The following is a 12,278-nucleotide window of genomic DNA, read 5'->3' on the forward strand; positions in this document are numbered from 1 at the left end:
CACACAGCACTCTGTTGTGCATCAGTGCTGGAGGAGACGTAGGCTACAGCTTAACAGTGTGTTGCTGAAGTGGTTAGTAGAGCATAAATCCCTTATTCAAATGTGTGAAAATGAAATGCAAGAAATGCATTGCAATGCCTGAAAATCCTACACTTGACTATCATTTTCAATCACCATAACAACCCAAATAATTGACATGAAAATCTCTAAATAAATATACAGTATTTACCCTAATATAAGGTGGGAGATTAGTGAGTTACAAAAACAGTTTTAGTGAAGTTTTAAAATAATCCCCCCAAATTCTTTGAATATATATGTCAAATTGCAGAAAATTGCATAGTTATTTTTTTTTTTTTCTGGGGAAAGACCCATGCCCCCGCTCTAATTGTGCCCTCCCAGAATCTTGGCTTGCATGCCACCCCTGGCTCTCGGAGATATATGTCTGAACATATTGAACCTTAAAAATGGCTTCCCGCCCAAGGCGAAAATGACAACATTCCCAGTGGCAAAAACCTATGCAATTCTCAAAATTCAGCCAAAATCTTTTACAGAACTTATTTTTTGGTCTCAAATAGCATATACATAAGGTTTATCCGAAATCTAAAATGTAAACAAAACCCTGTATCTGATTTGACAAGGAATGACCCTATTCACTTTCTTCCAGAGAATTGATAGCACTCTCATGTCTGTACGATAAATACAAAGCTACAGCCAGCAGCCGGTCAGCTTAACTTAGCATAAAGACTGAAAAACGGACGGAAATAGCTAGTCTGACTCTGTCCAAAGAAACTAAATTTTAATTTTACAGAAGGTTATGTGCTGGACTATTTCTTTACTGGGCACAGTGATTTCCTGGAGAATCAGTTGGTTGCCTTACAACCTTATGGTGATGTCAAGACTCCAGAAAGCTACTGCTCCCAGCCAAGAAATGGACATAACATAACATAACCCCGTTATAATCACAACCTTGTTTTTACACTTTGATTCATGTACAAATTAAACAAACAAGATATAAAGTGTTAATTAGTGAGCTTTTGAGGTACTGGTAGGCAGATTTTGTTAAATTCGGACAGAGCCTGGCTAGCTGTTTACACCTGCTTTCAGTCTACAAGCTAAGCTAAGCTAAGCTAACCATCTCCTGGCTCCAGTTTCATATTTTACAGATAAACGTGGAAGTGGCATCAATCTTCTCACCTAATTCTCGGCAAGTAAGCCAATAAATGTATTCCAAGAAATATCGAACTATTCCTTTACGGCACAACTAACCTGTACTGTATGGCCAGATCCTAAAACAGCTACTCTGAACAATTCTTTTTAAGTTACATCATCGGAAGTCACCTTCAATCAGCCCTCATGAGATATTTCTAAATTCTTCCCTCTTGCATCACATGAAGTCATGTAAGATTAATAATGTGAGATTGAATTCCATAATTCTTAACATTATTGTGTCCTCATACTGGGCGACCACTCCTATATGTCCAACTGAATTAATGTTGTCGCTTTGAATCATAATGGATCCAAATGAATAATAATCTTGCAGTAATAAAAAGAATACATCTTGCAGACCAGGCTCACTGACTGATTCTCTTTTTAGATGCCTGGTTATTTTTCCCCAATGACATGAAAAATGAAAATAGATTACCCTGATTCAACTATGGTATGTTAAAGGAATGCCTAAGTTTGAGAAGTTTCTGGAAATAATGTCCCTCCAACCACAAATAGCAGGAATTATATCAAAGGAACAGCGTTTGTCTGCCTACCAATGTCACCTTGTCAATAGCAAGCCATTTTCTGTGTCCTGATTTCTGTTTTTACCTTCTGTTTGTTCCTGCAGCGCAATTACAGTGCTCCACTCAGCCAGCGTGGCTATCATTCATGTGATTACAACAGTGTTGCTATGGAAACCATGTTTTCCCCATGAGATGGTAGTTCAATGCTGGCAACTGTCTAAGATTAGAAGATCCCCTCTTGTCCAGGGAGGTCGAGGGAGAACCTGGAGCTCAGATAAGAGGGACACAAGAGGGGATGGAGGAGGCGGAAACGTGGTGCTACTCACTGGGCGGTGGGTCTCGACACTCCCCTTCCTCCAGCGTGACATCATCGATGGCGATGTCTCCCTCGATGCCTGGTCCCCGGATACCTTCGAGTACCACCTACAGAGAGAAAACAAGTGTCTCTGATTATATGTTCAGTCTCGATAGACCACAAAAACAAGAAAATTAGAACTGCTATAAGATAAAATCTTAAAGTACACAGTGTAATTTAGCTAAATTGCCCCAAAAAATAACAGCAGGTGGCAAGTGTTTGTTTCAGTTTTTAATGTCACAAAATTTTAAACTAAGAATGCTTGTGGTGTTAGAACAGTTAGATGTGAGAGTGGGAACAAAAAAAGACACAGAGGTGCAAACTATAATTACTTTCCACAACTGCAGCCATAAAAATGATGGAGAATATTGCAGTTCTATATTCACTACTCACAAAGATTAGGCTTCCTTGATGGCAAAGCGTGAGTGATATTGCTTTCTCAATAGCAAACAATGTCTATGGATCCCGTCCACTTCTCTGCTTAATATCAAGGCTTGTGAAGTGCTACATCAATATGCAGCCCCCAAGGAAACTAATACTCCGCCATACAAACACATTCAGAGAAGAAAATAGAGGGCAACAAGGGGGGTGCTGCGGCGTATTGGATTGATTACGTTTTTTGGTCTCACCTGGAAGGATGATGTTGGATGGATGCTTACTTTGGCCTGCTTCCAGCGGTCACCTTGGTTACCACTTAGCGACCACGCAGGACCCTCGGAGGTCGTTTGGCCCTTTTGCTTTAGGAAGGCGTTTAGTGTTCCTGCATGAGGGAGAGAGACAGTTACACAAGCAGGTCAGTGCACACACACACACACACACACACACACACACACACACACACACACACACAGAAATACAGATCGAATAAAGTGGGTTTCTGTTTACTTTTGCGTTTATGCTCGCCCACACCCTCTCTTGTGTGCTCTCTTTTCATTATGTCTCTCCCTCTCTCTCTCTCTGTCATTATTTAACTTATATCAGGGTTTATTATGTTTTGAGAGAATTAATACACATTATCAGTATAAAAAATATATAAATTATAAAAACAGACTGCGGTGCGAAAAAGGTTGAGAACCCATGATCTCACCAATCCATCTATTATCTATCATGACTGAGTACAGAATGACTTATGACATTTCCATATTCCAAAAAGAAGACCCACATAAGAACAAAATATTAATTTCACCAGCTTCATACCTTGGAAATACAAAATCTCTTTCTTCTGAGGTCTTGTATGTCGAACCAAAAAACTGTAGCCCTAATCATTTAAATCAAGAACTTTGCCTTATTAAGAACTTTATGGCATGAAATAGATTATAGAAAAGATTGTGACAAAACTGTGTTCAGAAAAACCTTGCAGCGACATCAAGATAGACTGTTGTGCTAAAATATGGATGCATACCATTTACTGGAAAAAATTAAATCCAAAAAAGAAAATTAGGAAGAATTCATTTTTCAGAAGTTCATAACAATATGGGACTTCATGAATACTTCATATTTCCTATGTATTAAAGATCCTACATCTTAAGTATTTAAAAGTACTGTAAAACCAAAAGCTTGAAACTGCAACAATGCATCTGTCCTTTTTTTTGCAGTAATTTTACTCCTATATTTGAGATACTACACAACCACACACAATGGGACTCCATTGTGAATTCCAGTTTGAAATGGCAAGTGAAATTGGATCTAGACTGTTAAGCTTAATATTCATCTCCGTCTCCTGCATTTGAAATTGATGTAGTCCTCTGCATCAGCAGCAGAGCCAAGCAGTAGCAAAGGTTAAACTCAGGTCATACGAATTGATACATTTATTAAGTTGGGGTTCCGCATGCAATGATAAATTATTCTCTCGCTCATATTAATCCAAATTAATTATCACTAATGGGCAATGTGTGATGAGAATTTCTGGTGAGTGTAAATACTTTCCCTGTGGAGAACAGTTCTTCCTAATTTATCATTAGTTTCAAACTATTTCTGCTCAGCTTCCTTTTTCATCTCATGGATTTCGACTAAAGCTGCACAGGAGAAACTACTGGATGTCACTGTTAAAACCAACTCTACATTTGAAAATGCAATATGACAGATCCATTTAAACTGAATTAATGTATAACCCTTACAGTCACACAGACATACTGGCACTTATTGAGACAGAATAGACTACATACCAGGCCTGAATTGAAGACTACCCTCAGTGAGACCTCTTGCCTGGCCCTGGGCTTTGATATAAAACTGTCAGATGATGACACAGAGTGCAACCACTTTACCCCCCTCTCCAAACACACCGATTGTGTTAGTTTTTTTTATTTGCAATGCAGGAAGACAGGCCAGCAGGAGCAGCATCCAAAGACCCAAATCAGGTTAGCATTGACACCATGACGAAGCCCAGCTGGATCACTGCTCTGAAGTCAAGTGCACCTTTGTGTTGACACAACTGGTGAACAAAAACAGCAGCGACTACGGCTGCAATCTTGCTTTTGATGCATCTTTGACTCAGCGAGGTGCCTCATTACTGTACAATCCCCTTCAAAAAAACGTTTCTGTGAGCAAACGAGGGAAAGCTATACTGTATGTCCCTGTTCATATTCTCTCATCAGCACAGTATACACTTTCCACAACGACAGCACAATCTCCAGTGAGAGATGAGCTCTCGTACAGAACATGACCTGCAGTTTCATCTCTCGTTGAAGTGTTTGGGATGTAGGAGGATTCTTGCTGAGCTGGCTGGCTTACATTTTCTTTGAACTCATCGCGATGTAGGTGGTTATGTCAATGTCATCACATCCTGAGCAAAGGCATATGCTGTATATTCTTTGGAGTACCTTTTTTTTTCTTTAAAGGAATACCTGTGGCAGACACTTGTGAAATTTAAAAAGATCTGAGAAGAGAAAGATGTTAGCCTAGTGAAAAGTGAGAAATTGCTCCCGGAAATTTAAATTATGTAGTGAGGACAAGAGAGAGGGGGTTTGAGGTGCAGTACCACCCTCCTTGCTAATGAAAGGATGACTCCATTGCTTCTCAGAAGGTCAGGCTTAAAACAGACTTGCTTGGTGTGCTTTGCTGGAGACTTAATCCTATAAACAAATGCGACACGGGCTCCAAAGGCAAACTTTGATGTTCGCTTCAGTAATTAAGTGTGACCTTGTCTCAGGTATCTCCCCGCTAGCTAACTACGGAGGAGTTTCTTTGAGCCCGTGCCACTGTTCTCATCAGTGTGTGGGCTAAACTCCTTATCGACTGATTCTGGCCTTCAGCGCTGCCATGCCACAACTTAACTGTGACTCACCTCAACAGCACAGTCCCGAAGAGCATCAAACTCCCAGTATTTCAAGACAGAGCTGTAACACGTCTCATGGCTTTGTGAGTCACAGCTCTAAATATGATTTAAATACTATTTAAAATGACAAAGTTCTCTGCGATAAGAGGAAATATACAGTATACGTGAACATACATTATTTGGACCATTTGTTATAAGCATACACTTCTCTTGGTAGAAAATATCACAAACCAAAATTTGTGTGCTCAGGGGTGATTTTTCTCTCACGTCCGGAGAGGCAGAATACCAAATGGAGCGTAGCTATGGAGGATCTGAGCTGGGTTTCAAGTCCTTGACATTTAGCCCATTCATCATAACACGCCACAGTCTGGGCATGGGCTTCACCACAGACGGGGAGGGCAGGGAAGAGAGGGTCTGGCTGGTGATCAATTTGAGCAAATTGGAAATGTCACGGCCTACTCAACCTCGGCAGGGAGCCGGAGGAGCTCTCATCTCCCCGCTGAGTCGCCCTCCGACACCTCTATCCTTATATTCTCTCAACCTCCCTCGCCTCCACCTCTCCAGATGTTTGGTCCGGCCCCCCCACATGGACACTTCCACTCGGCCTTTCCACTGAGGACAGCTGAAAAGCAGCCTGGCCAAATTTCAGACCTTATGGAGTCCTGTTGTCAACTTAGTGTTAAGCTTAAAGGGCACCTAAAATATAAAAGCTATTTTTTTTACCACTTGCTCCTAGTGGTATCTAGCTGTGCACGTAGTTTTAGTTTTATTTGCAGAGTTTTTGAGATATTTGCTTTTAAATTGTCTGCCACTACCGAAACACAATGGAGATACATGGAATTTAGTTTATAGTGCTCAAAGCAGTGAAAATGTACATTTTACAATTCACATTTTCCAGAAACAATGTTCTGGTTACTCATAGTAATCCATTTACAGTATTCACAGTGACATTTATGGATTACACTGAATAACCAGGAGAGCTCACTAGGTGGAGGTCAGTGGTCGAATTTATTGAAAAATAAATGTGATGCTGCATAAAAATGCTCACTAATAAAGTAACAAAATTCCGAAACACTTATTTAGGGAGCAGTTTACCTACAACTCAATATGTAAGCCTATTTAGATTTATTAATGCAAATAAGCAATTTAATAAACTTCAAAGGGAAACTAGAAGAGTGCATTCAGTGCAGTTCAGATTCAGATCTTATGAATTATTTTAACTTTTGTGTGTTATCACAACGCCTTTTTTGCTTTTTGCATTATTTCACGCCATTTAGTCTGCGCTGGACTTTTACCCAGGAGACCACTGTTCGTGTCCCATGTGAAACCAAAAGTCAACGTTTACTTATTTTAACTTACGTGACGTATTTAACTTGCGTCACATACGTAACGTAACTTAACTTACGTAACGAACGTACTTACCTAATGGCCGGTTAAGAGGAGTGAGGATTCAGCAGTCAATGGCGGTATGAAACGGAGCAATCAATAAAATAGGTTTTTCAAAAATTGTGAATCACCGCAACCATGAGAGGTCCTTGAGCTTACAGTCATAAATGTGCACAAAATATATTAGGCTCATGGGTCCAGTAGTATGTGACATTAGCAAATAATATTATAAAGAGTACAGTCTAGACCTGCGCTATAGGAAAAGTGCAATGAGAAAACATCTGTTATGAATTGCCGCTATTTAAATAAAATTGAATTGAATTGAATTGAATTAGCTGTGGACAGACACACGCACACACATACACACGACCAAACGCATGATCCCCTCCAGATAATAAAAAAAGTTGGAATGACTTAAGATTCACAAAAGAAAATATAGCTTATAAAAATATATAAGCCAGTGCACTCCAAAAGAGAGAAAGAAGAAGAGAGAAGTTGAGTAGGTTGGAGTCGGAATAGCAGGTCCAGCAGAAGCTCAGAGCGGAGTAGGTGGATTGTGGAGATGGCGCTGATACCACCGATGTCTCACTAGAATACTGAGGTAAATGCAGCCAAATGCTCACTGTAAACATCTTATCAAAAGAGAGAAGATTGCAGTTGCCAGCCTGTAGGGATTTCACACTTTATTGAACGTCAATTCAAGTTTAATGAGCACAAAATTGCAACTCCCTGTCCCCTCTTTGACTTTATTCACTACCACTGCTCTCTTTTTTTTATCTTCATGTTGTTTGTTAGCTATTTTTTTATGCTTTTATTTTTTTTGTTGTTGACTAAAATATATTTTTAGTAAAGTGGTATTTTTACCTAACTGGATATTTCTGTGGTGCGCTCTTTTTGTCAGGTGCCACTGTGAGTTTCTTTTTAAAAGGCCTTGAAAAATATTTTCTCAATCAGCTTCTTACTAAGAGCGATGAGGTCCCACATGAACACACATAATCTGCCAAAGTTTGAACAGTTTTGTTTTTTTCACATGAGAGATTTCTGTATTTTTTGTTTTGTCCATGCTTTTGTCACTGGTTTGAAGTGGGTGGGACAAGAGCGCAGATCTCATTACAACTGTGGGGGGGCAATGTAACATTAACTAGCAAGATAGCTAGCAACCTCTAAATATGGATCTGGCTGGGGATACGTTAATTCACAGTCTGGTTACGTTTTTAAACCTTTTCTTCTGTTGATGGATAGACTTTATCTTTGTTTGAACAAAGTTACTTACAAAGCATCTGTCACAGGACTAGCCAATGGTCTTAGCAGTCACCAGCCACTAGACTCATTTACTGAAGACGTAACTCACGTGCTACAGAAATGCTACAGAGATGGAATCTGGGAAACGTAGTCCAATAGCACGCAAAAGTATCAGGATGAAGTAAACTGTTAACTTAATTTCCCAAATTTCCACTTAGTTGGCTAGTTAGTCCCAAAAAGAGTTGTGTTTATGTGTGAATTATTATAGTGGAGTCGGCTTCTATTAAATATAGATTTTACATAACTTATTTAGAAATAATTTATTGTGGGGGACAACTTGTTTTGTTTTTCAGAAGTTGGAGGGGACTTGTCCCCTCCGACCGACCCCCCCTCCCGGGATCTGCGCCCAGGGGGTGGGCCACAGTTGGGAGAAGGTGATGTCATGTACTTCCATGCAACAAACAGGATTAAGCAATATTTGAATCAGAATCTGATGACAGTTGGTGGGTTGTTTGGTCACTGTCAATCAAATCTGATCAAACCACACCAACACAGTCCTGATGAAGCAGATTAGCTTATTAATGATACTCGTAATTAATAATACTTTAACTAGAAAACTTTAACTTTGATTGCTGCTCACTTAGTCATGAATATTTAATGTTATTGAGAGAAACTTTGAATCCAAGTTTTCAAGGGCTTTAAAACCCCTATGTGTAGGATTTGAAAATATCGGACTTTGGCAAGTCCTAATGATAAGATACAAATGTACAAAATGTATGCCCGCCACTGCGCGCGTCAGCCTCAAATGCCACACAAAATGTGCTTCGAGGCTGCTGTGCTTATAATGTATGTCCACACTTGGTTTGCATGTGAACCGATCACTGAGAATGGGCTTCAAATGTGACCAAACAGGCAGTGAAAAGCCATGATCATCGACGCCACATTACCACTGCCAAAACTGTAGAGTCACTGGGTTTTTTTAAGGTGCAAATGTCAAAGGTGATGGTCCATAACACAAGACGCCTATGTCTGCTAAGAGAGGTGCCCATGGTAGATAAAAATGGGAGACATCTGGTGTCTTGGGCCTTAACAAGTAATAACCAGTCCAAAATATGATTCAACGACACACACATTGGTGCTGGACAGCTGATGACTGGAAGAGGTTGTATGGTTCCAAATGCACCAACACAGGAACCATCATGCATGATTACAACTGTAAAGGCCAGTGTGGGAGCTGCATTGATTTGGGAGGCATTCAAGTGGCTCAAATTGGATGCATCAATATCTGGATATCGAAGCCTCATTACCATCCTACATGATCCATTAGTAGCTCTCTAAATCCCTTGCTATTATTGTAAATGTTTTCTACAGTGCTTTGAGGGTACAACATCAGCTTGCCATCTAACAAACTGCTCTCAGGCCTTAACAGCATCCAGCCCCCATGATACCAAGATGGCCCTGCAACCCCACCCAGCGGTGCCACTCACCTGCCTTATGAACCTGTGCAGTAGCTAATGATATGGGGTGAAGCTGAGAAATCACAAAAACACAAACAACATGCACTCAGAGCAGGAGTGCTTGTGGTTGGCTGATTGGGTCCCCGGTGAAGGAAGCCTAAGAGTCACAGAGTGCTCCTTCAGTCGCTCTGCCATCTTCAAATGGGCCATACAAGGTTGTTAACTACATTCAGAGAGGAATGTAAGAGCTAATGCCCAGGATTTGTGTACACACCTTTGAAGGAGTTTGTTACAAATGTTGCTTATAGGAAAAAGTGTCGCCGTTCTCCCTTTTTTTCTCAGCGTGACTACTGTGTTTCCTGTCTCACACGTAGGCGGGGGACAGCAATTCCAAGAATCTCATCTCTCAATTTATGTTTCAAAGCTAGTGTGATGTCCCACAGATGCTTGATGATGGACTCTTTGTGGTAAATAAAATTTGTTGTGGTGTTTCCTCACTGACTATTATTTAGTTCCTCACTAATAACAATGCCTCCCCTTCCTTTAGCAGTGAATTGCCAAAGCAATTGTAGTTTCACTTGAAGTTGCATTTGCTGCAACTAAAAGCACAGAACAGTGACAGATGTCTTAAAGAATGAGTATAATTATTCTATTCTTCATCTATTTCCATGAACAATCAATATAAATCAAAATGATCTTTTCAGCAGTGGATATATGGCAGATTAAATCCAAGAGCAACACAGACATTTGTTATACAGACTGGGAACAATGAGGCATATGAGGTCTGTATCTTACCTATGTGTTTTCCATACATGTGGTAGAAGAAGCCGAAGCAGTACGCAGGTGGGTTGGTGATACCGTAAGGGTTTTTAGGTGCTACGTTGAAAAACGGACTCACAAGCCGTGCTTGGTCCCCTTCCTTCCGTGGTCTTGATGTCTCAATGTACATGTAGAAACCTTTAAACACAGAGACACATAAAAATATACATATGTATATGTACAGGAAGGTAGCAAGTAATATTTACAGATAGATTTACTTAATATACAAAGCCTAAAATAATACAAAAAAAACGATTCTGGAAGTTGCAGCTTCTGTACTTTTTCAGGAAGAGCAACATTTAAAACATAATTCTGATTTATAACAACTTTTGTCTTATTTTGGTCATCATTTATATCAGTTTTGTTAACATTGTACAAGAAAAACGAGTGTTCAGATGACTATACAGGTTGTAAACAAGCCGCGACTTTAGCCAGATTATCTAAACCACTTTATTTGGAGGTAAAACCTGAAGTTGACTGAATTGGTAATAATCCATCATTGCACATCAAAACTGTGTGTACACAGTTTAAAGATAGGTTAAACTGACAGTTTGGGTAATAGTTTTTCCATTTGCCTTTACTCTCACTTCTAAATAAGTCTGGCTAACATAGGGGTTTGTTTAAAAGCCCCCATTGTCTGACTCATGTTTCTTTCCCCATTACCACATTCCCAGATCTCCGCAATTAACCTGGTGAGTACAATGTTATTATTACCTATAGGACAAATGGTTAAAACTACAAATAAGACCCAAGTTGCAATAAACAAGAATTCACTTTTAAGCTGATTACCCAACAAATATATCTACTGTAAATACTTATGTATGTAGTACAGTATAGAAAGTATAATATCTGAATATGCCTTGTGGATATCCTCAGGACACAAGACAAAGTTATTGTGCCTCATTGGGAAACTGCACAAACAGTGGATGTACCCTTTGAAAAATATGAGCGCTTTTGTCAGGCAGTGTTCAGAATCCCAAAACTACTTTCTGCTTGCCTACTGTTACACCAACTAATTATTTGTCACTGTAAACACTGAGAAAACGCGAGGTGTCCTTGGTCATGCTCAGTTTCTTTTTCAGCAAGTCTGTGATAGCATGATGGAAATGAAACCTTCCATATCAGAGATAAGGAGCAGGGCTTTCTACGAAGGACAGTTCTCTCTTTATTAATAGCAATAACCAGGGGCAAATTGAGTAACCCCAATAACAGTGGGGTTACATTTATGCTCCCTCAGTCGTGGACAGCAGCAGTGACGGCAGTGAGTCAAACAGCCCTCTGATTGTGGCTGAGCTACATAATCTGAAGCCAATCTCTGCCCTGCCACAGGCACAGAGAAGGTAGCTAGTGAGCGGCTCCACGCCCCTCCAGCCAAAATCAAATGGAATATCTCCCTCAGTTGAATCTCATATCAGATAATTATACGCAAAGAGGAATGGGGCTGGTAATGAAATGCTGGACATTTTGAAACCATTAGGTGATTAAAGCCAATGCATTATTTACCGCTTCAGCTGCTGCTGGTGCCACACCATAATAGGCACTCATATTCCACCACAGATACCTTCCATCAGAGGCTTCATATAAAATCCTCTGATGGATTCCTACAAATCCAATTTTGGTCATTCTTTATTTATTAAGTTCTCGAATATGGAATACCTGCATGTGTAACTAACATATTGAATACTAAATACTATGCAGAGTTCTCTGGTTTAGGTACCCATGGAAACAGCAACAGAGAGTCAGCTACAAGTATATCTTGAAAATAAATTATCAAGGCTGCTCATTGTTAGATTGTGCTGTATCAAGCAAATGGTGACACAATGAGTACAGCTGAAATAATTTATTATGCAGTTGGGAACACTGGAGTCTTTCCAACTTATTTCAATATTTCAAAGAAGTGGAACTTTTAGTGTGCATATATTGTATAAAGGTACAACACATTCGTGTTGCAATGCTGCTAATTTTATATCTTCCCATGTAATTTAGCAATAACATGATAATCACACTGTTGTGAT

At 39.8% G+C, this 12,278-nt stretch overlaps 1 protein-coding gene across 3 annotated transcripts in view; it reads right to left on the reverse strand.

Moving 5' to 3' along the window:
* The window catches only part of LOC122863639 (MAM domain-containing glycosylphosphatidylinositol anchor protein 2-like), a 178,410-nt gene that overhangs the window by 9,206 nt on the left and 156,926 nt on the right, over positions 1–12,278 (reverse strand). For all 3 annotated transcript variants that reach the window (XM_044170307.1, XM_044170309.1, XM_044170308.1), the window contains exons 15-17: positions 10,240–10,401; positions 2,715–2,845; positions 2,057–2,153 (exon numbers count right to left, since the gene is read on the reverse strand). In XM_044170307.1, coding sequence (XP_044026242.1) covers positions 2,057–2,153; positions 2,715–2,845; positions 10,240–10,401 — 390 coding nt within the window. The remainder of the gene's footprint in view (positions 1–2,056; positions 2,154–2,714; positions 2,846–10,239; positions 10,402–12,278) is intronic.

This window comes from Siniperca chuatsi, linkage group LG16 (genome assembly GCF_020085105.1).
Source record: "Siniperca chuatsi isolate FFG_IHB_CAS linkage group LG16, ASM2008510v1, whole genome shotgun sequence".
NCBI lineage: Eukaryota > Metazoa > Chordata > Actinopteri > Centrarchiformes > Sinipercidae > Siniperca > Siniperca chuatsi.